At 41.4% G+C, this 27,093-nt stretch overlaps 1 protein-coding gene across 5 annotated transcripts; it reads left to right on the top strand.

Moving 5' to 3' along the window:
• The first annotated feature begins 77 nt into the window (after nucleotides 1–77).
• LOC143041444 (armadillo-like helical domain-containing protein 3) lies at nucleotides 78–25,793 on the top strand. Of its 5 annotated transcripts, none has more exons than XM_076213315.1 (16): nucleotides 78–183; nucleotides 3,275–3,485; nucleotides 4,550–4,696; nucleotides 4,840–4,981; nucleotides 5,727–5,860; nucleotides 11,550–11,705; nucleotides 12,929–12,982; nucleotides 13,323–13,471; nucleotides 15,030–15,275; nucleotides 15,627–15,847; nucleotides 18,052–18,284; nucleotides 18,910–19,011; nucleotides 20,233–20,333; nucleotides 21,095–21,173; nucleotides 23,558–23,674; nucleotides 24,892–25,793. In XM_076213315.1, exons 2-16 carry the CDS (start codon nucleotides 3,345–3,347, stop codon nucleotides 24,982–24,984), a joined length of 2,115 nt encoding a protein of 704 aa, XP_076069430.1. In that variant the 5' UTR covers nucleotides 78–183; nucleotides 3,275–3,344; the 3' UTR covers nucleotides 24,985–25,793. The 5 variants fall into 5 exon arrangements, with proteins under 5 accessions (XP_076069430.1, XP_076069435.1, XP_076069433.1 ...); XM_076213318.1 differs by having other exon boundaries at nucleotides 110–171; XM_076213316.1 differs by lacking the exon at nucleotides 78–183 and adding an exon at nucleotides 248–380.
• Nucleotides 25,794–27,093: the final 1,300 nt, after the last annotated feature.

Here is a 27,093-nt window from a genome sequence, read left to right as displayed (position 1 = left end):
TAAGACTGCTTATGGAAACCCTACTTTCCTACTCTGTAAAGTAAATATTATAATAGAGTGTTTGGCACTTTTATTTACAGGAAAACCATTCGATACTTGGCGGAAGTCTTGCCTCATCTGTTGTTGTTACAGCTGACAGTTGTTTATGCGTCATCTTATCCAAGGCGTTGAGTAAGGATTACGGTAAATTGTACTTCTTTAAAGTTGTTTTTAATTTAATTGTTAATATTTCACTAAGATAATATCTCTGGCGTGTATGTACAATATTCTTAATGTGTAGTATCGTGATGCTGATCACCATGATCGAAGTAATGTGAAGCTCAATCCAGCAAAGTTGTGTTTTGGTACGAGGTATGCGTATCTAGTACGAGTGTAAGAAGGTTAGTTTTTGCGTATATGCAACAGTTATGGAGGTATTTGCGTTATGGAAAAACCTAATTGCAAGGTTGTGTATTACTAAACGTGACAGTTTGCTTGGGTTTATAGTGTCATGATCAAATAAACGCGAAAGGTGTAGCACTTAACCAAATCTTTGGACTCGGTTAATTGCAGGTTCGGAAACAGGTGTCATAGGTGATTTATCAGAAGATGTAAATATTGATTGTGGCTCCATAGGAAATATCAGTGAACTTGGAAAACTGATGAATCGGTACGGAATCAAAGGATTCGTAATCTTCCCAAGAAGGATGATGTTTACAATTTTTAGGTGATGTTTGGGCCGTTTGCAGATATACGCCCCAAAAACTTATTCCTCTGAGTTGCAGGGTATATGGAGAATTTTGAAATGTGTTGAATAGGGCCTGACGCTTAAGCTATCCATCTATCAGTTAAGTGGTTTTAAAGGAAGTTATATGACTATTTTCACAGGGGTAATTGTAATTGATATTGGGACAGTTTTGCTTACAGAATAACATGTCTGAGAGGCAGGAACTTTATGTCTGATAATGATAATGTGTGGTTCCTGTTGTGAATGTTATGCTCATTACATGTTCACTTCTTATTCACATGTTCACTTCTTATTCTCTATTGTAGTGTAATTTAGTTAATTTTTTCCAAGTCTGCTATGTCCGTATTCATTTTTCTTTTAATAATATTTTCTAAACTAATGATATAGTTGTGTATCGTACTCCACATAGTTACAACATTATCAAAGTAAAATGCATGTTAACATATATCTAGTATTTACATGAAATGACAAGGAAAGTGGGATGTCATTGCTCTTTTCCTTCATACAAGAATATTGATTTTTTGTGTCCCTGCTTTTAGCAAATTATTTTATCTGATGAAATTACTTATAAGAAAATTTTACTTATGAGTAACAATAGCCCAATTGAGGGTGGAGATGCCCCAAAGACACTAACAGTGGGTGGTCTATTTACTCACAACTATAGTCAATTTGATAAAATGTGGTACAAATAATTTATTTTTGCCAATTTCAACAAAGAAAATTGAACTTGATCAGAGTTGACTGTAGTTGTTGGTAAGCAATATGACTGAAAGCAAAGGGCGAGTAGACCATACTTGCCAGAACATCAGAAAGAACTTACCAAGAATCTTGTAATCGTAGTGACATGTACCTTGCAAACCAGTGTTAAGAAATTACATTCACATCTTGATTAGTTAACTAAGAATGTTATCTAGTCAGAGATTTGTTTATATCACAGTTCATGTAACTTCCAGCAGTAATAAATTGTAGGAAGGTTACTGCAGCAAAAGCGGAAATAGTGCTTCCCAAAAGTAGGTGACTTTATTGCCCTTGCTAGTCAAAGTAAATGATTTTCATTTTCATCTTTTTTTACCTCATAGATAATTTCTTTGTTTATTAAAGGAATTACTCCCAATACAAAAAATGAAATGAATGATTATAGCATCAATTAATTTCTAAAGTGATAAAATTTATATGTTACTAGCTGGACTGGAACCTCCACGCCCACTCACTTGGAGTCCTCACAGGAATGAGGGTGGGTGAGGAAAAGCTGGTCAGAGAGTTCTCCACAATAATTAAAGTTTATTGTAATTGGAAACTAATATCTACTCCAAGAAGAATGCTAATCAATTTCGAACTCTACTATTCCTCCATTTCACTACTGCTTAAATCTCTCCATTAATCTCAGGGACTCTTTGGCACAGTTTTGCCTTTATGGAAACTCTGGTTATTAGTGACAAATTACATACTCCTAGTGTAGGGTAGGTTGGGTTATTTTCATTTGTAAAAGACAAACTAATCATTTACTTGGGGTTGTACCCACTTGCCTCAGTAGTACTTGATTTTTGACAGCTTATAATTCAGTCATGATGTTGTATGCATTTAGGCATTTATCATTTGTATTTTTCTGTTGCCCTGTAATTGAGAAATTTTCTGGTAAAAATAAAGTAGAACTCGTTAGTGTATTTATATACCAAGACCCAAGTTTTAAGGATCTGGTTGGAAAACTCCTCCCAGACCCTCTTATGCCTTTGCTTTTTTTAGGAATGTCCTCTTTGGGGCTACAGAGAGCAGGATGTCTACTCATATCCTCCGTCCCATTTTAATCGCCTTTTACAACTCAAGTGGGAACACTCGGTGTCAGTATTCTTTCTCCCTTACCACAGAGTTTGGTGAAAAAGAAAATAAATATTCAGAGAAGTGGTACAGGACAGTATTAAGAGTGAGAGGGACAGTTACAGAATAATAAAGTAGCACAATTTCTTTTATGAGTAGAGATTTCCTCTAACAGAGAAAATGATGTGTGGCTCTGGTCCATAGGGGCACTCCATATAGACCCTAAAGTATCAGCTGCATGCCACTGAGCAGATTTTTACCTCATGACTGACTCATGTTCTGAGGAGCCACAAACAAGTAGGAGTGAAGAAAAGGTTGATCCACTGTTGGTTGTACTGTATGAAAATTGTTCTTATTATCATAGAGCTTTCTTAGAACTTGGGCATTAGTTTTGGGTCATTTCAACCAATTCTAAAAGCTGATGTGTAAACTTTATATTTTGTTGTTGATTATAATCCGGTGTACTTCTTTTAGTTTTGTAAGGAACCTGGTGTAGTTTAGGTGATTAGACAGAATTCTGAACTTCACTATTATTATTCTGAGACGCATCCACTACACAGAGGACATGACACCTAATACTACAATGCCCCATACTAACAATCCCCAGAGAGCAACACATCTTCCATGAGTGACTTATGGTCCCTTCTGGAGGCTGTTGCTGGTTACTTGAAGTCTGGAAGCAAGAACAGGATAACGGATATATTGATTACTTACTTTTCACCCCTTTTCCAGATTTATGCTCCTTGCCCTCCTGGCCAGCAACCTTTAAGGCAGGAGGAGGAGGAGGAGGAGCTTAGACAAGATGGGGAGCAAGTTGAAGCCTGTTGGCGTGGTGAGGCGCCACCTCAAGGAGAAGGTGGTGCAGATGTATGAAGACCTCTTCCATGGGTCCGACCCAGTGGCCAGTAACCCGCGCTTCTGGGAAGATCTTTTTCTACTAAAGGTTAGTAGATCAAGTGTAGATATTATTTATGTATCTATATACCAAGGACTTTTTCTCCCTTATAAGGGAGTTGCTAAGATAAGAGGGAGGGTGGAGGGGAGTGGAGTGTTTAGGGATGGTATGGGTGGGAATGATTTTATGCCTTTTTCTTTTTGGCTACCTCCCTTGTAAGGGGAAAAGCCTTGGTATATGTATGTATAAGGGAGGTACCCAAAGATGTCAGTGTAATATCTATATACTAAGTGTAGATATTACATTGCCATTTTTTCTGTGGATGTTAATGATTTAAACATTTTTATGTGCTTTTTAAGCATAATGCTTCTGCTACCACTATTACATTATGTAGCAGTACTGTATCTATTTTGTAAGCACCATTTATATCTTTTACATTTTTGGTATAAAGAAGTATCATTACTACTACTACTACTTGTACTATATCTACTACCACTACTGCTACTACTACTAATGCTGCATGATAATAGTACTATCAAGGCCCAGATTCTAGACCAGAGTGATCTTGACTTTGGTTGGTTTGAATTACTCCCTCCCATCACCCCAAATATGGGCATGTGAAAATATAATTCAAAATACACACAATCCAGGTGAAGCATGATCATTGCCATGCTAGTCCAACAAAATGCTGGAATTATTATAAAACAGTGACTGGCACTTGCACTCCCATGACTGAATATGTCTGTGTTGTATTAGTGTGGGGACAGGTTCTGTTTCACTGGTGTGTAGTAGTAGTAGTAGTAGTAGAGCAGTTGTTGGTTGTCCGTTCCCCACATGTGAAAATGTAGAGGACATAGAGTTGAAGTTGATGGAGATTTTGGGCCCAGTCAAGGGGCAGAGTGTCTGCCCCTCAAGGCTTCACCTCTAGAGGGAGACGATTCTCTCTGACGTCCTGCAGAAAGCACTTTGAAAAAAAAAAAAATCATAATCATATGAAAATACAGAAGAAGAAAAAGGAACTCACCTGAATTAGGTAGAAATATCTGTCCAGAAGGAATGGAATTCAGGTATACATGGATCAATCAATAATTTTTATTTTGTTTCTCCAATAGCCAAAGATGTCAGCCCTGGAAGGGGAAATAAGTAGATGCACATCAGACCAACTTCAGAACCTGAAAGAAAATATTAACACATTGTTTGCAAAATGTGTCGAGACTCTTTCTCATGAGCATCAGATACGTGTTGTCAATGCACTGTTGGTAAGTGATTATTAAGTGAATTTTCCCCCCATCATTAATTCATTGGGTATATGATTTATAGATAATAATATAGATAATATAATGTAGATGATAATAATATTTATATACAGGTCACTTGTTTAAGACTGTGCTAAAATTTGCAGACATTGTGCAGTTTAGTACGAGGCTTATATCGAAAGATGCAGGGGGATTTTGGGTTCGATTTCATCAACATCCTAATTGGTTTTGATGCAGCTGAAGATCAAATGCAGCTCTTGCTGGACTACTGCTCAAACTTCCTCACAGGTATTTAAGTCTTTCAGGGAAAAGAATGAAGTGTCCCCTTCATTGAGATGTGTATTGTGTGCATTACAGTGAGACCTCTTATTAACGGATGTTAATTAGCAGTGTTTGCGGTGTTTTTGGTGCTGTTGTTTAGTGCATGCAATCACTATGCCACCCAAAAACCACTCGAAAACACAGCGAAAACACCACAAGCACAGCTAATTAACGTCCATTAACGAGAGGTAGTACTGTATTTCACAAAGTAATGGCACTCACTGGCCATTCGGGTTAGGACGTTGCTACACATGACCGAGATCAATGTGAAGGCAGTTTGAACCCTGCCTCCTCACCTCCTCATTTCTCTATCCAGCCTAGTAACCCTTAGTAATATATAGAACATACTCAACAAAATATTTATATTGAAATTGTAAGATCTGTCAGCATGGGTCAAAACTTTTGCTCTTGACTCTACATATCCTTCCTGTGAGGATTTTGAAAATGGTGATTTATCATCTATATACCAAGGGTTCTCTTCCATATTAGGGAAGTAGCCAAGTCAAAAGCAAGCACCCCTCCTTACCCACTCCACTTCCATCCACCACCCTTGTTACGCTCTCATCTTAGCTCCTTGTGGATGAAGGGTCATCCCTGTCTCCTGTCCACTGCCTGGGTCAAAAGCAAAATGGTGATATTGCTAAATTTAGTTTAACTAAACACACCTGTAGTTATTTGTTCTAGAACTAAAGTGGCATTTCTCTCATTTCAGGTGAATTCTGTGACAGTTTGAAGTCCCTTACCCTCAAATTCCTCCTAGTTTTAGCCACAGGTACAGACAACATTAGTCAAAATACTGTGCTTGAGTACCTTACCATCAACTGCAATTTTGATGCTGTTATACAGGTATGGTTATCCAGTCATTGTTACTCATTATGTGCATGGCAACTTTGTAATTTATTATATACATGTAATATGTGAGAAGGAGCTTGAATGTGTTTGAGATGAAGTGTCTGAGAAGTATGATGGGGGTTACTAGGCTGGGGTATTGGCTGCTTGTTATTGTGGCAAAGTAGCATGCAGTCGATACTTTAGGGTATATATGGGGCGCCCCTACGGACCAGAGTCACACATCATTTTGTCTATGATAGAAGAAATTCTGTTCATAGAGAAATGATGACACTTTTATACTACGACTGTCCCTCCGTTATGCTGTCCCCCAACCCCTTGTTGCTGTCCTGTACCATTTCTCTGAGTATTCTCTTTCTGATTGGGGGAATTCCCTGTGGTGGGGGAAAAGAATACTGCCACCAAGTTTTCCCACTTGGATCGTAAGAGGCGAGAAGAAAGGGACGGGGAGAGGGACTAGGCATCCTTCTCCCTGTAGCCCCAAGGGGCAATTACCTAAAATGAAAAGAAAAGGCATAAGGGGTGCTGGCGGGCCTCGGGCCAGCACCCTAAGGTTTGGGTCTTTTAATGTGCGTGGATGTGGTACAGATGAGAGTAAAAGGGAAGAGATAGGTAGTATGTTTGTGAGAAGAAAGTTGGATGTGTTGGCTTTGAGTGAAACTAAGTTGAAAGGGAAGGGTGAGTGTATGTTTGGGAGTGTAAGTGGGAGGTTATCAGGAGTGAAGAGAGGGCGAGGGAGGGAAGGGGTGGCTATTCTAGTAAGTGAGGAGATAGGTAAAGGGGTAGTGGAGTGGAAGGAGGTTTCCTCAAGGATAATGTGGATGAAGGTGAAACTGGGAAAGGAGATGTGGGTCTTTGTAAGTGCATATGGGCCGGGCAGTGAGAAGAGCATGGAAGAAAGGGAGGCCTTTTGGATAGATTTAAATGAGTGCATAGAGGGTTTAGGAAGAAATGTCAATGTAATAGTACTGGGAGACCTTAATGCTAGAGTGGGAAACGGTCCAATCGATGGAGTGGTTGGGAAGTGTGGAGTTCCAGGAAAGAATCGTAGTGGAGAGTTGATGGTGGAAATGTGTCTAGAAAGAGAGTTGATGATAGCAAATACAGTGTTTCGGAAGAAAGTCAAGCATAAGTACACATGGGAGAGGGTGGTGGAGGGAAGGGTGGTAGATAGAGCGCTAATGGATTATGTAGTGGTAAATAGGATTATGATAGGAAGAGTTAAGGATGTACATGTGCTAAGGGGAGAGGGTGGGGGAATATCAGATCATTTTTTGGTGGAAGGTAAGTTGAGAGTGGAGGGTAGATGGAGAAGGAGGAAAGGGACAAAAGGTAGGGAGGTTCTTAGAGTGAACTCCTTGAATGAAAAGGAAAAGGAGAAGGAGTACGAAAAGAAGCTGAAGGAGGAGTGGGAGGGAGTTAAGGATAGAGCAGAGATGGGTGTGGAGGAGGAATGGGGATGGTTCAAGGAGGGAGTCTTAAAGTGTGCAAGGATGGTGTGTGGAACAAGAAGGACAGGGGGAAATAGAAGAAAGGGTAGTGAATGGTGGGATGAGGAAACAAAGAAGGTTGTAGAAGAGAAGAAGCGAGCATTCACAGATTGGTTACAAAAGAGGACAGGGGAGTCATATGAGACGTACAAAGAAAAGAAAAGAGAAGTAAAGCAAAAGGTAAAGGAGGCAAAGAGGAGAGCAGATGTGAAATGGGGTAGGAGTATGACAGAAAATTTTGAAAGTAATAAAAAGATGTTTTGGAAAGAAATTAAGAGAGGAAGAGGAGGCGAATCAAGTAGGGAAGAAAAGGTAAAAGGTACAGATGGAGAGTTGATAATGGAAGAGACGGCAGTGAGGGGAAGATGGGCAGAATATTTTAGGGAGTTGCTGAATGTGAAGGAGGATAGGGAGGGAAAGATAGCTGCAGTGGGAAATACGAAGAAAATGAGAGTGATGAGTGAGGAGAATGGAGGAGAAATAAGGAAGGATGAGGTGAAGGCAGTTGTAAAGATGATGAAAGCAGGTAAGGCACCTGGTCTGGATGGATGTCATGCAGAATGTCTGAAAAAGGGAGGTTCAGTGGTGGTGGACTGGTTGGTGAGATTATTTAATGTTTGCTGGAGAGAGGGTAGAGTACCGGAGGACTGGAGTAGTGCCTGTATAGTTCCTCTGTACAAGGGAAAAGGGGACAAGTGTGAATGTAGTAATTTCAGAGGGATTAGCCTGTTGAGTGTAGTAGGGAAGGCTTATGGGAGAATCTTAATTGAGAGGATTAGGAGAGGAACAGAAGGAGTAATTGGTGAGGAACAGTGTGGATTTAGGACGGGTAGAGGTTGTGTAGATCAGATCTTTGTGGTAAGACAGCTATGTGAGAAAGCTATAGGAAAGGGGAAGGATGTTTTTTGGGCTTTTATGGATCTGGAAAAGGCTTATGATAGGGTAGACAGAAAGGCACTGTGGGAGGTTATGCAGATTTATGGGATAGGAGGAAAGCTTTTGGGAGCTGTCAAGAGTTTTTATGTGAGTAGTAGAGCATGTGTTAGGATTGGAAATGGAGAGAGTGAGTGGTTTGAAGTAAAGGTGGGACTTCGTCAAGGATGCGTTATGTCGCCCTGGCTGTTCAACTTATACATGGATGGGGTGGTGCGAGAGGTGAATGCTAGGGTAGTGAGTCAGGGATTGGAGATGGTTAAAGAAAATGGAGAAAAGTGGGAGGTGAGCCAGCTGTTGTTTGCAGACGACACTGCGCTTGTGGCAGGGTCAGAGGAGGGATTGAGGAAGCTGGTGGCAGAGTTTGGGAGAGTATGTGATAGAAGAAAGCTAAAGATAAATGTGGGTAAAAGTAAGGTGATGAGATGTACAAGGGGTGAAAGTGGCAGTAGACTGAAAGTGAACATTAAGGGAGAGCGACTGGAGGAAGTGGATAGTTTTAGATACTTGGGTGCAAGTGTAGCAGGAAAAGGTGGAGTGAAGGTGGAGGTAGAATGTAGATTGAGAGAAGCGAGTAAATGCCTTGGTGGTTTGAAGAGTGTAATGAGGAATAGACATTTGGGAATGGATGCGAAGAGGAGACTGTATGAAGGAGTGATTGTGCCAACAGCACTGTATGGGGCAGAAACGTGGAACATAAGAGAAGAAGAGAGAAGGAGTTTGAATGTGTTTGAGATGAGGTGTCTGAGAAGTATGGTGGGGGTTACTAGGCTAGATAGAGTGAGAAATGAGGAAGTGAGGAGGAGAACAGGGGTGAAAAAGGATTTGGGAGATAGGGTTGATGAAAGAATATTAGGATGGTTTGGACACATGGAAAGAATGAGTGAAGAAAGACTAGTAAAAGAGGTATGGAAGGCAGATGTGGAGGGAGTGAACATGAGGTGGATGGATGGGGTGAAGGGGGCTTTGGGGAAGAGGGGAATGTCTGTTGAGGAAGGAAGGGAGAGGACGGAAGACAGAGGTGAGTGGAGAATGGTTGTATATGGATGATGTTGTGACTGCATGAGGAGGAATGGGCGGGGGGTGGGGGGTGGGGTAGTATGTGTGAGTAATTTTTGACGCAGCCCGAAGGGATTTCTCCCCGTCCTCTCCTTATATGCAAAGGGGGACGGAGAGGGGGGGTCGCCAATTAAATGAAGCGGCCTTGCTGTGGATGTACTGTGTCTTGCGACACTGCTTCTGACCCAGGGCGGTGGGCAGGGTGCAGGGATGACCCGTCATCCAGGAGGTGCTCAGATGAGAGGAAGGGTGGGAGGGGTGTGGAGTGTATTTAGGGATGAAATGGGTGGGAGTGTTTTTATGCCTTTCCCTTTTTGGCTACCTCCCTTGGAAGGGGGAAAAAGCCTTGGTATATGTATGTATGTACTAGGCTAGATAGAGTGAGAAATGAGGAGGTGAGGAGGAGAACAGGGGTGGAAAGGGAGTTGGGAGACAGGGTTGATGAAAGAGTATTAGGATGGTTTGGACACATGGAAAGAATGAGTGAAGAAAGACTAGTAAAAGAGGTATGGAAGGCAGATGTGGAGGGAGTGAACATGAGGGGACGTCCTAGGATGAGGTGGATGGATGGGGTGAAGGGGGCTTTGGGGAAGAGGGGAATGTCTGTTGAGGAAGGAAGGGAGAGGACGGAAGACAGAGGTGAGTGGAGAATGGTTGTATATGGATGATGTTGTGACTGCATGAGGAGGAATGGGCGGGGGGTGGGGGGTGGGGTAGTATGTGTGAGTAATTTTTGACGCAGCCCGAAGGGATTTCTCCCCGTCCTCTCCTTATATGCAAAGGGGGACGGAGAGGGGGGGTCGCCAATTAAATGAAGCGGCCTTGCTGTGGATGTACTGTGTCTTGCGACACTGCTTCTGACCCAGGGCGGTGGGCAGGGTGCAGGGATGACCCGTCATCCAGGAGGTGCTCAGATGAGAGGAAGGGTGGGAGGGGTGTGGAGTGTATTTAGGGATGAAATGGGTGGGAGTGTTTTTATGCCTTTCCCTTTTTGGCTACCTCCCTTGGAAGGGGGAAAAAGCCTTGGTATATGTATGTATGTACTAGGCTGGATAGTGTGAGAAATGAGGAGGTGAGGAAGAGAACAGGAGTGGAAAGGGAGTTGGGAGATAGGGTTGATGAAAGAGTATTAGGATGGTTTGGACACATGGAAAGAATGAGTGAAGAAAGACTAGTAAAGGAGGTATGGAAGGCAGATGTGGAGGGAGTGAACATGAGGGGACGTCCTAGGATGAGATGGATGGATGGGGTGAAGGGGGCTTTGGGGAAGAGGGGAATGTCTGTTGAGGAAGGACGGGAGAGGACAGAAGACAGGGGTGAATGGAGAATGGTTGTATATGGAAGATGTTGTGATGCATGAGGTGGAATGGGGGGGTGAGGTAGTGTGTGTGAGCAAAATTTTGATGCAGCCCGAAGGGATTTCTCCCCGTCCTCTCCTTTATATGGGGGGACGGAGAGGGGGGGTCGCTGATTTAATGAAGCGGCCTTGCTGTGGATGTGCTGTGTCTTGTGACACTGCTTCTGACCCAGGGCAGTGGACAGGGTGCAGGGATGACCCGTCATCTAGGAGGTGCTAAGATGGGAGGGAGGGTGGAGGGGTGTGGAGTGTTTTCAGGGATGGAATGGGTGGGAATGATTTTATGCCTTGTCCTTTTTGGCTACCTCCCTAGTAAGGGGGAAAAAGCCTTGGTATATGTATGTAATATGTGATTCGGAAAGTTTATGCTGTTAACTTGTTATGTATAGTGGTATAGTTTTGTGGTCATTGTTACTCATTGTGTACATGGCAATTTCACAATTTATTATATATGTGTAATATGTGCTTCAGAAAGATTATGCTGTCAACTTGTTTTGTATAGTGATATGCTTATGTGGTTGTTGTTACTCATTGTGTGCATGGCAAATGCTATCTATTATGTTTAATATGTGTTTCAAAAATTTTGTGTTATTCAGTATAGTGTTATCTATCCTAGACTTTATTTTGGTTGATGCAACCTGATATAGGAATTCAATGAAATGGATTTAACCTCTGTTATTAATGAGGATCTGTGGGACACACAGCTGAATAAAGTAGCCAGGCAGTAGACAGAATAAAGTTATATACACCATGACATAGTAAACAGGTTAACAAAGATAGCATCTGCTCTCACAATTTTCATGCGTAACTGAGACATGCTCAATAATGGGTTGATTTCTTTCGACAGCTACTAAGTCATTCAAGCACCCGGAATCAGCATGGCCCAGAAGCTGTGCTCTATCTTATGCTGATGGTCAATTACCGCAAGCATGAGATGACTAATCCGTATACCGTCCAGCTTTCCTTGCTCGATGATGAGCTCATCCTGAATGGCTACGGACAGGTAACCCATTTTCTGTTTGTAGCTAGTGACTTCTCATAGGAATGTACCCATAGGGTTACAAAGAGCAGTTATATGTGAATGATATTTCGATACAGTCTGGAGGGCTTTCTCCCCGCCTTCTCTTTGTCTGGATGAGGGGACGGAGAGTAGGGGTCGCTGATTAAATGAAGTGGCCTTGCTGTGGCTGTGCTGTGTCTTGCTGCATTGCTCCTGACCCAGGGTGATGGGCGAGATGCAGGGATGACTTGGCATCCATGAAGAGCCAAGATGAGAGGGAGGGAGGGAGTGGTGGTGGATGGGAGTGGCATTATGCCTTTTGACTTAGGCTACCTCTCTTGTAAGGGGGAAAGAGCCCTTGGTATATGTATGTACTAGGTTGGATAGAGTGAGAAACGAGGAGGTGTGGAAGAGAGTAAGAGTGGAAAAGGAGAAGGCAGATAGGGCTAATGAAAGAGTATTGGGATGGTTTGGGCACATGGAAAGAATGAGTGAAGAAAGATTAGTAAAAGAGATGTGGAAAGCAGAGGTGGATGGAGTGAACTTGAAGGGACGACCAAGGATGAGATGGATGGATGGGGTAGAGGGGGTGTTGAGCAAGAGAGGAATGTCTGTTGAGCAAGGGAGGGAGAAGACAGTAGATGAGTGGAGAGTGGCTGTGTATAGATGATACAGTTATGCAAGGAAGGAAGGGGCAGGTAACAGTCATATATGGGAAATGGAAAAGAGTGCAGGATTCAGACCCACAGCTAAGCAAATGCGAGGCCAACACACTTTTGGTTACACCACCAGATGGGAGCGGTATGGGTTGGGGGTGGGTGCATGCCTTGGTTGGGTACCATACCTCCCATATAAAAGGGAAGAAGCTTATTGGTACATAGACACATAATGAGTATTAGTCTGTATGTAGAGAGTGTCAGCTTGGTGATTCTATGTACAGATTGTGCCCTGTCTAGTGTATATTGTACTCGGATATTGTATTACAGTTGATGCAATGTGAGGTGGGTGTACATTTTGACTTAGCCACCCTCCTAATAACAGGGAAAAGTCTGTTCCAGTGGGCAGGCTAAGATGAAAGAGAAATGATGGGTAGTATTTACCTAATTGTAGTGTACAGGAAAGGAGTGATGCTTGTTGAGTTCTGTCTCTTTATTTTCTAATTTTCTAATATACCTAGACTCAAATTCATGTACGGTTCCAACTTAATCTATATCTTTGATTTCCAGTTATCCTGCAGTGGACAGGATGCAGGGATGCAGGGATGGCCCGTCATCCAGGAGGTGCCAAGATAGGAGGGAGGGAGGATGGTGGAGGGGAATAGAATATATGGGAAATGAAATGGGTGGGAGTGATTTCTGTGTTTTTTTCTTTTTGGCTACCCCCCGTGTAAGGGGGAAAAATGTCTTTGGTATATGTATGTATGTAGAAAATAGTGGATGGGAGTGGGTGCGTACCTTGGATGGCTACCTCCTTTATAAGGGGGAAAGAGGTCCTTGGGTGTGTGTATATGTAAGTATGTATCCATGTGTGTGTGTGTATGTAAGTATGTATCCATGTAGGGTGAGTTTGTGACATTAAACTAAATCATGTACTGTATTGTAATAATGTATTGCTTCACAGGTGATCACTGCCTCACTTACGGAATTCAACCATAAATACTCCGCACATTTTATGGAGCCACATGGGTCGGGTTGGTTTGCTTCACTTACGTCCATGGTTGGCTCCATGTTTGTATCGGAGGAAATGGCCACAAGAAATGAGCACATCAAGTGAGTAAAACATACACCAAAAAAAATGAACATTTCACTCTCCTCTTGTGGTTAGCTATGCTTTACATAGTTCGCATGAAATTTGATTAAAGCTTTACTCCATTGTTATCAAGCAGTAAATGTAGTGGGTAATATATAACATGGAATGATTACAAAGATTTGACATGTTTATTCCACCTTGGGAATGTTATGGTGAGGATAATTTGTTCATTCTATTTTTAATTTTTTATTTAATTATTCCTTTAGTTATTTTTTATTTGTTTATTTATATCTTATTTAAGAATTTCATTCCATCCACCTTGGCCTTCCACACCTCTTTTACTAATCTTTCTTCACACATTTTTTCCAAGTGTCCAAGCCATCCCAATACTCTTTCATCAACCCTATCTCCCAACTCCTTTTCCAGCCCCAATCTCCTCATCTCCTCATTTCTCACCCTATCCAGCCTAGTATTACCTACGGTACTTCTCAGGCATTTCATCTGAAACACATTTAATCTCTTCTCTTATGTTCCAAGTTTCTGCCCCATACAGTGCTGTCAGCACAATCACTCCTTCATAAAATCTCCTCTTAGCATCCATTCCCAAATGTCTATTTTCCATTACACTTTAATCCCCCTAGGCATTTACTTGCTTCTATCAATCTACATTCTGTCTCCACCTCCACTCCTCCCTTTCCCACCACATTCACCCCCAAGTATCTAAACCTATCCATTTCCTTCAGTCTCTCTCCCTTAACCACTTCACTCCGGGCCAAAATCTCGCGGGCAGCATTAGCTGCCAGACGTACGATGTTGCGTCATAATACTCGCATTATAAAAAATAAAGTCATGGCTGTATCGATTGTTCTCTCTTTCACCTGTGAATTTTGATAACCATAGAAAATATGATGAAGCCAGTTTACAGAGTATGGGGGTCACGCAGGTACGACTACAATAAATATAATCAAGACGCCGACATCGGCATCCTCGCGTACCCACTTGCTCCTCATGACGCCTACGTAGGCGTCACCGTATGGAAGGGGTTAATACTCACTTCCAATTTGCTGCTATCCTCTCCTCTTGTACATCTCATCACCTGACTTTTACCTACATTTATCTTCAACTTCCTTCTTTTGTCCACCTTCCTAAAATCCGTCACTGACTTCCTTATTCCCTCCTGTGATCCTGTTACAAGCATAGTGTCATCAGCAAACAACAACTGGCTTGTCTCCCATTTTTCTCCATTTTCTTTAATCATCTCCTATCCCCAGCCCACAACCCTTGCATTCTCTCTCATTTTCATGTTCATATATTCATATTTCATTTGTTTTTCATATTCATGACTCTCTCAATCTATATTGACATTGGCAGTAAAAAGAATATTTTAAGAAAATATTTTACTAGATAAGGTCATGAATAATACATGTATATGTATGGTTTATGACTATTTGGTAAATTTATTTCATATAGAGTTTTGTTTTTAGTGCCTCTGTCAAAGCACTTACACAAGAGCTAGGTAAGGTGTAAGTATTAGTAGCAGGTCTCTAAAATAGTCAATTTCCATCTTGACCAACTTAGAGCCAATGATTCCTTCCTGCTGGCCCTCTACGAAGCAGTCCATCTTAATCGCAACTTCATCACAGCCCTCACCACAGCAACTGACCCCTCCACTCCTCCATCTCCCGCAAACACGCTCGACCGAGGGACTACCCCACCGTCAACAGACGAACAGGGGAATCAGAATGGTGAATCAGCAAATAATAAAAATGAATTGGAGGTGTCAATACAACCAACTAATCTTCTTGTTACATTTCTGGAATATTGGTGAGTTATTTTCTTGAACATTGATATAGGCATGGTAGCCATTTTATATATTAAGTTCTTGTTTATGATAAAGAACTTCATTTTAGTGATGGAGAGGTTCTTGGGTTGAATGGTGTAATTTTTATAATGTGTCAATAAATGTGAGTGTATCATTTGTCACATAATCCAGGCTCTACTCTGCAATGTAAGATGATCGTGTGGCAGCTAGTGTAAGATGTGTTCATTGAACTCATGTTGATAATGATTGTGTTTTATTTATTATATATATATATATTTATTTATTTATTTATTTTTTGACACTGGTACCCTACCAAACAATATATTTCTGGTTCTTTATTTGATTGACTACAGCTCATTAGTAATGCAGGATACTAAGACTGAGGAAAGTTTAAACAATGTCAAATTATGCTTTGTCATAATAACGTGTATTGCGGAGGACCAGTACTGCGACCTTCTTCTCCATGATGCCAACCTAGTCTTCACAGTTCCTCTGCATCGTCTTCCGATGCGGCATCGGAAGATTCTCCCTGAGAAGACCACACATGCAAGACCTTTGGCCTGTGCTGTATTAGGTAGGGGAACCATTTTTTTTCTTTGTGATTTCTCTTAGTTTTATTTCTGACACATCGAAAGAATTTAAGTGTTTTATTTCTGACAAGGTGCAGGGATGACCCGTCATCCAGGAGGTGCTAAGATAAGAGGGAGAGTGGAGGGTGTGTGGAATGTATTTAGGGATGGAATGGGTGGGAATGATTTTATTCCTTTTCCTTTTTGGCTCCCTCCCTTGGTATATGTATGTATTTCTGACACATAGAAAGAATTTAAGTGTTTTATTTCTGACACATGAAAGAATAAGTAGAAAAAAAAAAGATTAATAAAAGAAGTGTGGAAGGCAGAGGTGGATGAAGTGAACTTGAAGGGATGACCAAGGATGAGCTGGATAGATTGGATGAAAGGGGCTTTGAGGAAGTGGGGAATGTCTGCTGAGCAAGGAAGGGAGAGGGTAGGAGATAGGGGTGAGTGGAGAATGGTTGTGTATAGATGATACTTTGATGCAAGGTTGGGAGGGGGTGGGGGATGGGGGAGTAGAGAGGTGTTGTGTGAATGATATTTTGACAGAACTCAAAAGAGATTTCTCTCCATTTTCTCTATTTCCCACATGAGGGGACGGAGGTGGGGGGAGGGGGGGGGCCCAATTAAGTGAAGCAGCTTTGCTGTGGATATACCATGTTTTGTTGCATTGCTTCTGACCCAGGGCAGTGGGTGGGAGACAGGGATGACCCGGGAGCCAAGATGAGAGTGGGGAAACAGTGGTGGATGGGAATGAAAAGGATGGAAGTAGATTAATGCCTTTGACTTGACTACCTCCCTTACAAAGGGGTAAAAGCTTTTGATGTACAGACAGAAAACCTTCATCCAAGAGGAGCTAAGGTGAGAGGGAGGAAAGGGTGGTAGATGAGAGTGGGTGTTGTATACCTTTTGATTTGACTACCTCCCTTATAAAGGGGAAAAGCCCTTGTTATATAGCTAGATAGTTTTATTTCTGTTGTGAATGGGTGATAGATTGATGTGGCTGAAAGGGATTTCTTCATGTCTGTTTTGTAAATCTATGGGTGGATGAGGGGTTGGGGGTTGCCATGTAATGAAATGGTAGAGGTAAACCATTTATGGATGTCAGGCCCTGCTGTGGAAGTGCTGTGTCTAACTGCATTGCTTCTGATCCCGGTACTGGACAGGGGCAGGGATGACCCTTCATCTAGGAGTGTGGGAAGGGTGAAGGGTGGGTGCATGCCTTGGCTGGGCAGCCCCGTGATACAAGAGAAATGGTCTTTGGTGTGTGTATTTACCTAGTTGTACCAAGTTGTATTTTGTGGGAAGAGGTATGCTCATAGTGACCCACTATTGTATCTTTCTGCTCTCAGTTTTTTCTTAAAGTCATGTATAGTTTTAGCCCTCACTGTTACCTCATTCATTTTGTGTGTATGTGTTTTTTTTTTTTTTTTTTTTTTTTTTTTTTTTTTTTTTTTTTTTTTTTTTTTGCTTCGCTTCTGACCCAGGGCAGTGGACAAGGTGCAGTGATGACCTGTCATCCAGGAGGTGCTAAGATGAGAGGGAGGGTGGAGGGGCATGGAGTGTATTCAGGGATGAAATGGGGGGGAATGATTTTATGCCTTTTCCTTTTTGGCTACCTCCCTTGTAAGGGGGAAAAAGCCTTGGTATCTGTTTTTTGTGTGTGTGAACGGAATTGCATGGCAGAAGCATAAATGATTGTCACTTTGCTGCAACAGTGAAAGGTTTGTTCCCATCATACCCAGAGCTGTTGTTGTTGCCATTTCTTTGTCTGGGCGAGCAGTCATGTCTCCCAGAGAAATGCCACGGCTGGAATGGGGGTTTCCCACAACCCCCTTATGGAGTGTATATTGTGTTGTTGGCATGCATGATTGTGTACAATACAGCCTTCCATAATGTGCTGTATAGTATGGGGTGGAATGTTAGGTTAGCTGAAGAGAATTAACAGGCACTAGCCGAAAGAGAATCTTTGGTGCACATCACTGTTGTTATTGTTGTTGTTGTCGTTCCCTAGACTGTCTGTCCGAGCAGTCCCGTCTCCCCAAGGAAGGCCACAGCCGAAACTGTTGATCCATTTGTTCCATTAGCATTGGCATTCTGTGGTTGTCATATATACTTTATTATTTATTTATTATTATCATTATTAATTTATTTATTTATTTATTTCTTATTCTTTTTACCCAACACTATTTCATTATAATTTCAGACTTGATGGTAGAGTTCATGATGTCACACATGATGAAAAAACTGCCACTGGAGTTGTTCATGCAGAGCGTTGGTGTAGTTCATCGGTTACTTTGTTATCAGAAGCGCAACTCAGTTCGGCTCCAGTACAATTGGAAGGAACTCTGGGCTGCTCTCATTGCACTTGCAAAGTTCCTGGTGACTAACGAAGCCCATCTTGCAAAGAAGATGAATATTTTCCAACTAGCACACCAGGTGAGGAGAGAGGTTATGTACCTGTGTATTGGTAAGATACACAAGAAATATTTGTTATTTATTATCAGTCAGTGTCTTGGCTACCTCCCATGTAAGGGTGAAGAAGCCCTTGATGAATAAATGGATTATTAGTCAGTAATATACATGGAAGCTCGCTGGCTGAGCGGGTTCGGGCGTCGTTACTTGTGGCGAAGGTCAAGGGTATGGTGGTTTGAATTCTGCCACCGACGAAGTTGAACCAGGTGCATGGTTCATTAAATTCCTCGCTACCCTCTGTGAGGGGCAGTGTCCTAGCCTTCTGATAGGGAGGAGTTTGTGACATTAAACCATATCATCAGTATACATGGAATGGGTGGGAGTGGGTGCTTGCTTTGACTTGCTCCTTCTCTTATAAAGGTGAAGAAAGCTTTGGTGTATAGATAGAGAATTACCAGTCAGAGTATCACTGTATGGGACAGAGACTTGGAACTTAAGGTTGGCAGAAAGGAGAAATTTAAATGTGTTTGAGATGAATTGTTGAAATATGGTGGATGTTACAAGGATAGAAAAATGAGGGTGTGAGAATGTATTACTCGGGAGGAAAGAAGAATCTTTACAATTACAGATTATTCTTGTTTCTTTTCAGCTCCTAAATATCTTCAATTTATTCATTACTTATGGAGACACCTTCCTCTCCACTCCATCGAGCTATGATGAGCTGTACTATGAAATAATGCGCATGCATCAGGTTTGTATCGAGTTTTTATGTTTTTCCCTGTTTTGTAGGTGTGGTGATGGGGGAGGTGGGAGTGACTCCTCTACCATGGGATGCTGAGATGGGAAGGGCACAAGATGAGTTTTAATGTGCATGTAATAGGATGTTCACTTGATGAGGGGGTTAGAGCATCGTTACATACAACAGAGGTCAAGGTGACACTGGTTCAAATCCTGCCATGAGTGAGACCAAGGGCAAAGGTCATTAAATTCCACCTTACAAAATCTTCTGACCCAGGGCTGTGGTCGAGATGTAGGAATGCCTCATCATCCAGGAGGAGCCAAGATAAGAGGAAGGGAGGGGGGTGGATGGGAGTGGAGTGTGTGGGGATGGAATGGATGGGAGTGGATTCTATGCCCTTGTTTTTTTGTTTTGTTTTTTTTTTTTTGCAATCTCCCTTGTGTGAGAATCAACACCGTGTGAGATCGAAACCTTTATTGGTACGACGTTTCGCTTGTTACAGCTTTTTCAAGTACTTGAAAAAGCTGTAATAAGCGAAACGTTGTACCAATAAAGGTTTCGATCTCACACGGTGTTGATTTTCACAGTCTTGTCGGCTTTTGCCTTTGTGTTTCAATCTCCCTTGTAAGGGGGAAAAAACCTTTGGTATATGTATGTATGGGACTGTGATATTTTCTTTTACAAAGGTCTAAGATAATTATTAGTTTTGTTTTTGAATGTAGGAATGCCTCATCATCCAGGAGGAGCCAAGATAAGAGGGAAGAGGGTAGTGGATTGGAGTGGAGTGTGTGGGGATGGAATGGATGGGAGTGGATTTTATGCCCTGTTTTTTTTTTTTTTTTTTTTTTTTTTTTTGCAATCTCCCTTGTGTGAGAATCAACACCGTGTGAGATCGAAACCTTTATTGGTACGACGTTTCGCTTGTTACAGCTTTTTCAAGTACTTGAAAAAGCTGTAATAAGCGAAACGTTGTACCAATAAAGGTTTCGATCTCACACGGTGTTGATTTTCACAGTCTTGTCGGCTTTTGCCTTTGTGTTTCAATCTCCCTTGTAAGGGGGAAAAAACCTTTGGTATATGTATGTATGGGACTGTGATATTTTCTTTTACAAAGGTCTAAGATAATTATTAGTTTTGTTTTTGAACCTGTAAGTAGACTGCTTAAAATTAGGTAAATGATGTTTTTTATAGAAATGTTTGCTGTTCATTTACTGTATGCTGCTTTATCCATAGGTATTTGAGAACCTTTACTCAATGAGTTTGAGATACTCAAGGACAGATGGAGATTACAAAGAGAGTGCTCAGAAGCTCACCAATTGTTTAGGAAATGTCAGGTAAATATGTTTATATATTTGTTTATTTATTTATTCATTTTATGACTTGTGAGCATGCTGTACACTTCAATGTGTGTGATAAAATTCTTAGAACATAAGAGGTGGAATTAGCTTGAGAGGGCAATAAGGAATTACATTTGTGTAGGCACTGAGATAATATACTTTTGATGGGTGAAGGGCAGGTGTATACCTTGGTCATGTCACCCCCCTTGTAAGGGGGAAAGGTCCTAATGCTATATGGCAGAGGGTGGGGAAGTGTCTGGCTCTGCTGTGGATGTGCTGGGTCTTGCTGCATTGATTCTGAACCAGCCAGTGGGCATGGGGACAGGGATGACCCTTTATCCATGAGGAGTTAAGATAAAAGCAAGACAAATTAGTGATGGATGGGAGTGGTGTGGGTGCCTGCATTCAACTTGTTATATCTGTCTATATACCAAGGGCTTTTCCCCTTTACAATGGAGGTAGCCAAGAGGCACCTACCCACTTCCACCCATTTCATTCCCACCCGTTCGATTCCCATCCACCACCCTTTCCTCTCTCTCATTTTAGCTCCTTATTGATGACGGGTCATCCCTGTATCCTGCCCACCACTCTGGGTCAGAAGCAATGCATCAGGACACAGCATTTTGACTTGGCTACCTCCCTTATAAGGGGGAAAAAGCTTCTTGTTATATAAATAGATAAATGTGTGTATGTATTTATTGAACCTGCAAAGTTTGATTTTCATGTTGAAGGTACTACATAGTGTTTTGCATTTCCAGGTTAATTATTAATCACTTCACGCCAAAACTGGACAAGTGGAGTCAGGAACATGGAGTAGCAACCTTAACTGAGGAACAGGTTAGTATTTTGCATGTAATAGAGCATCAGATGTAATTGTTGTTTACTAACAAATTAACCCGTCGTTGCTGAAAGTATACCACAAAACTGAAAAAATTGGTGGTCATCGAGACTGGCTACCTCCATAATAGGGGGAAAAATCCTATTGGTATATAGATATATCAGTGAGACTAAGTATTCCTGAGGATGGAAGTTGTTAATTGAGATTGGTTGAATGCTGTGATTCCTGAAGGTGGAATTGGTAGTGTTTACAATTACTTAAAATTTCCTGTCATTATCCAGAGTAAAATGGATACACTACTCTGCAGTATTGATAAGGTTAGCAGAGACTCTTCCTGCTGAATTTCTTTGGCTGAGGTTAGAGAAAATAAGTCCCGATTGCTCACCACAGGATTAAATTGGTAGTTGTGAGCCATACATAAAAATCAACTCCACAGCTAAAGAAAATTAGCAAGGCTCTCCTTTCCAGTTATTGATGGTATTTCCCTGCAGCTTGCTAAATGGGCAACTTAAAGTGTTGTCATTCTGGGTGAGAGGTCAGGAGTGGAGATTGTCCAAGCCTATTGGGAGGGGAGTTGGTAGTAAGGGCAAACTACGTTGAATTCTTACGCTTCAGAAAAGTCCTTCATAAGGAATCGCAGCCCTAGTCCTCCACTTCAGTCAAGCAATAGTTACAGCAGATGTCGTTGATTTTGTGACATGAATGTCTAAAAGCTTAGTATGGGCATCAATCAAAATTAAAAATAATGACCATCTATTGGGCTAGCATAATCTACATGTAGTCTGCTCCATGCTTTTTCAGTTTTTGGCCAGGATAATGCAACAGATTTAGGACTCTGAACATTTTTAAAGCAAATATCACATGACTTTGTCACTTGCATTTAGGGAGATGTTGTTTAAATGGGAGAATTTTATGAAAATGAGACTATGTCTGCAGTAGCTATGAAGAGTGCTTGGGGACTCTGAATAGTCCTTTTGAAGCATCATTCATGGCTCAGTTGCTAGTATTTTGGCTTCTTGATTATGTCGACACAGGTCAGGGTTCAAATCCCTTGGAAGATCTTCTAAAAATTCAGTTTATCCAAATAATACACAACTTGTTGGAGGGCTTGCCTAAATGGGAGAATTTGATGAAAATGAGACTACATCTGCTGTAGCTATGAAGAGTGTGCTCAGGGACCTGAATAGTCCTTTTGAAGCATCGTTCATGGTTCAGTTGCAAGTGTCTTGGCTTCATGATTATGTTGGCATGGATCAGGGTTCAAATCCCTTGGTAGTTTTGGAGCTGAGAGACATGCCAAAACTAAGTTTCTGTTCCCAAAGACACTAGCAATGTATTCTTTTTCTTTTTCTCATCACTGATATCTGTATGAGAAAAATGTGTTTCCAATATTGGCAACCAGACTTCCAAGTTTTATTTTCTTTGGATCAAAATTGTCAACCCTCCCATGAGCAGTGGAAGCCATATTTAAGTTTATTCAATCTCATAGTTCTTCAGTTGTAGTCAAAATCCACTGATAGTCTTCTCATGAAGCAATCACAATTATGAAACTCTCCTGCAAGATAAACATGAGGCTTACAACTTGCTGGCAATCTATATAAAGTCTGCTTCTTTGGCAAATTCCTCTTGTCCAGGAACAAAAACATAGGCCAAACCTCAATACTGCTTGCAAGATACCTCAGAGTTTCTTTTTTGTTGTACCACATTGCCATTGTAATAAAATGGAGTTTCAACTCCAGGTTTTATTAGAGTGACAGTCTGTTTGGTTCCACAGTACTGGCAGCTTGGCTCAAAGTGCTATCACCTTCATCTCTGCCTGAATTAGCAACATTTTAACCCACCCAGCCAGGAAGCATCACAGTGTTTAGATGTTTTAATGTTTGCAATGTGGGTAATTTTCTCTGTGTTTATAGTTTGCCAATACTAAGTTTTTCGCAAATTCAATCATGCTTATGAAGAAATATTTTTGTCTGCTCATTAAATTTTCTGAGTGGATGCTAAAAGGGTTTACCATATAATGAAGTAGGAGTAAAGCAGTACTAGCTGGGAGGTGGCGGCGGTGGAACAATTGTCTTACTGCATTGGTTTAGACCTAAGCAGTGTGACAGGTTGCTAAGATGGTAGGGACAATGTACGAGTTTTGGATGGGTGTGGGTTGGGTATATGCTTTGACTTATCCCTCTCTTCCTTTACAAGGGGAAAAAAGGACCTTTGGTCTGTATCTGTGACTTAAAAATCATGCCTTTTATGCTGTAACAAATATATGTGTGGATATTAAGTCCAGCAGGAACACAGTACCTAGCCATGTAGAGCAGGTAGCAGGAAATAGATGAATAAAAAAAAATAAAATAAAATTGTAATAATAATATTCTTTTGTTTTAAGGTATTGGAGGTTGTGAGAAACAATTATGAAAGCCTCACACTGAAGCTCCACGATAGTCTAGATCAGTTTGAAAAGTACTCTGAGAAGCCAAGACATGCCAATTTCTTTGCCAATATGGTAAGTATACCAATGTATAATTTTATTTTATTATTATTATCATGAGCTGAGAGGGAGGAAAGGGTGGTAGATGGGATCAGAATTGATGGGAGTGGCCTTTTGACTTGGCTACCTCTCTTGTAAGGGGGAAAAAGTTCATTTAAGGGAGGTTGCCAATTCAAAAAGCACATATCCACTCCCATCCCCCACCCTTTCCTCCTTCTCATCTTAGCTTCTTGTGGATGACAGTGTCATCCCTATATCCAGCCCACTGCCCTGGGACAGAGGCAATGCAACAAGAAAATGCATCATTATTATTACAATAATAATAATGCTGTGGATATTCTGTCTTACTGCATTGCAGTGGGCAGGAAACAGGAATGACACCGTCATCCACGAGGAGCTAAGATGAGACGGAGGAAAGGGTGATGGATGGGAATGGAATGGGTGGGAGTGGGTGCATGCCTAGACTTGGCTACCTCTCTTATAAGGGGGAAGAAGTCCTTGGTATAGAGATAGATGTATTCTTCAATTTTTAATCACATTATATTAATGGAATGAAGATAAGGATAGCTATGTGGTGGGTTCCCCTTATATTTGTTCAGGTTAACATTTTCACTCACTGACTGAGTGGCTTAGCACATTGCTACTCAGGTAAAAGGTTAGGAGTGGAGGCAGTTCAAGGGTGCTTGGCAGCAAGTTCATAGTAAGGGCATGCTACATTAAACTTCATTAGGAGGCACTGTCCACCTCTCTGAGAGAGGAAGTCCATAACATTAGGCTAAATCAATATGGTTTTCAAAATGGAATGGATGGGAGTGGCTGCATGCCTTGGCTGGCTGCCTCCCTTGTAAGGGGGACGATGATGTTCTCTAGGCTGTCTGGCTGAGTATTTCCGTCTCTCTGAAGAATACCATGACTGGAACGGGTAAAAGGTGAAGAAGTCCTTGGTATATAGACTACTGTTTTAGCTGCACATAGTTGGGAAAGAAAAGGAAATTAGAATGGGTGGAAATGATGGCAACAGCTATCGTTTCGTCTATCTATCTATATGCCAAGGGCCTCCTTTATAAGGGAGATAGCCAGCCCATATCACTCCCATCCACCATCAATTGTTCCCCTCTCATCTTAGTTCCTCGTAAATGAAGGGTCATCCCTGTCTCCTGCCTAGGCCAGAACCAATGCAGCAAGACACAGCTGTCATTACCTGGATTTAATGATGCTCTGATCTTCCGCAGGTTCGTAGTATTCTCAGTGACACCCGCCAGGGCATTGACTTTAGCGCCTTCGAGAATCTTTCCATACTACAAGAGCTGAGTCAGTCTTCATAGCCTTACATTAGTAAAATAGGAGCCAAGGTGACAACAGGTTTCAGTATATTTTTAATTTATGTTGATGCTTTTGGGATAAATCTGAACATTATACTTAGAAAAGATGAAAGTTTGTGATTGTTTTGGTTGTGTAGAATTTTATCAGCAGTTTGGAGAATTTGAATAATTTGAGAGTGTGGTTGGTAATTTTGCAGCGTATTCTTGAGGCGGTTAGCATCTATGATTTCTTCATTCTTTCCATGAAATGTTTATATACTTTCTCTTTTTTTGTATATTTATATTCACAACTCGAGATGTGATGGGAATTGTGAATATATTGTTGTCACTACATGAAGTCAGCCATTCTTTAGTACAGTAGAGCGGTACCCTGTGTTGTTCATCTCCTTGTACATGTTGCCGTAGCCCAACGGGCTCCATTGCTTCAACAAAAGATGAAAGTATTTATCCCACTGTATTACAAAACAAAGTCATTATCAAATAGTATGGCAATGTTCTCTGTAACTGTATAGGCCAGTGCATATCTGGCATGTAGTCATATTTCTTTTATGAAATTTTAATATTTACAAACTGATGATTTATTTCTTGTGAGAAGTCTGGGTAGGATAATGGTTTCCGAGACAAATAATTTTCAACCATTTCTCTCTTGGAGTGATGTAGCTAGAGAAATAACCTAATGTGTTCTGTAATCCAACCCTCCAGCCACTATTTTCTTACTGTCTGTCCCTCTTGTATCATCTTCAGTGGTTGGCTGCTCGGACATTTCAAGGCCGACTTATGATATATTTGTATAATAAATATACAGATTGTTATGGAACTTGTCTTATTATCCTTCCTGTGAAAATTATTTTGAAATGCAATATATCATGCCAAGTCCAAAAGGTAAATACTCATTCCCATCCCTTCCATTCCCACCCACCACCCTTTCTTCCCTCTCATCTTAGATTAGCTCCTCATAGATGAAGAGGACTTGACTTGGCTATCCCCCTTGTAAGGGGGAAAAGGTCCTTGGTATATAGATAGATAATAGATAATATAATATAGGTGACACAGCCTGAAGGGATTTCTCCCCATCTCCATTTCTGTATGAGGGGACAGAGAGGGGGTTGCTGATTGAATGAAGTAGCCTGGCTGTGGATATGCTGTGTCTTGCAACACTGCATCTGACCAAGGGAAATGTGTGTGATGCAGGGATGACCCATCATCCAGAAGGAGCCAAGATAAGAGGGTAGATGGGAATGGAGTTTGCGGGGATGAAATGGGTGGGGGTGGTTTTATTCTTTTTTTTTTTTTTTTTTTTTTTTTTTTTTTTTTTTTTTGCTACCTTCCTTGTAAGGGGGAAAAGCCTTTGGTATTCGTATGTATATATGTATGTTTTTTGGCTACCTCCCTTGTAAGAAGGAAAAAGCCTTTGGTATATGCATGTATGTATGTATAATATAGGTAAGGGAGAGGGTGGGGGTGGTTGTGTGTGGGATGATAATTTGACGCAGCCCTAAGTGATCTCTCCTTGTCTTCTCTAATATCCACATAAGGAAATGGAGAGAGAATGTCACCATGTAAGTGATGCAGCTTTGCTGTGAATGTACTATGTCTTGCTGCATTGCTTCTGACCTGGGCAGTGGGCAAGAGACAGGGATGGCCCTTCATCCACAAGGAACTAAGATGAGGGGAGGCAGGGGTGGTGGAATGGTGTGAGTGGGTGTGTGCCTTTTGGCTTGGCTACCTCTCATATGAGAGGGAAGAAGCCTTCAGTATATAGATAGGTAATATATTGTGGAAATAATTTAAAGGGAGTGGTAGTAGTTCTGTATAGTATTTCTCACACATAGTCATAGTCCAGTTGATGAATGTCTCATTAGCTTCATGTACTGTACCATATCTGCCCAGTACTGCAGTGACAGGACAGTTTAACATGAAGCCAGCTAAGATTCAATCACGCTGGACCAGCAGAAGAAAAGGGGAGAGAACTAAGAGTGATCTCAACCCAGTGTCCAGACTAGGACATATAGTCCTACTCCTGGATACACACCTGTAAAGAAAGGGAGTGGTAACAGGTTGTTATGGTCATGTAGCCACACCCCAATCTGGCTTTTGCGGAAACACTTGCTT

The sequence above is a fragment of the Oratosquilla oratoria genome, chromosome 31, assembly GCF_046742065.1.
Source record: "Oratosquilla oratoria isolate Oo_2021 chromosome 31, ASM4674206v1, whole genome shotgun sequence".
Taxonomy (NCBI): Eukaryota; Metazoa; Arthropoda; class Malacostraca; order Stomatopoda; family Squillidae; genus Oratosquilla; species Oratosquilla oratoria.
This window is presented reverse-complemented; position numbering and strand designations above follow the sequence as displayed.

What these genes read in the sequence shown, in the direction of transcription:
- LOC143041444 (XM_076213315.1), top strand. Translation starts at nt 3,345, where the DNA reads ATGGGGAGCAAGTTGAAGCCTGTTGGCGTGGTGAGGCGCCACCTCAAG. An exon ending in GATGGCCCGTCATCCAGGAG is followed by an intron (nt 12,983 to 13,322) that starts GTGCCAAGATAG and finishes ATTGCTTCACAG; the next exon opens with GTGATCACTGCCTCACTTAC. An exon ending in AATTGTTTAGGAAATGTCAG is followed by an intron (nt 20,334 to 21,094) that starts GTAAATATGTTT and finishes TTGCATTTCCAG; the next exon opens with GTTAATTATTAATCACTTCA.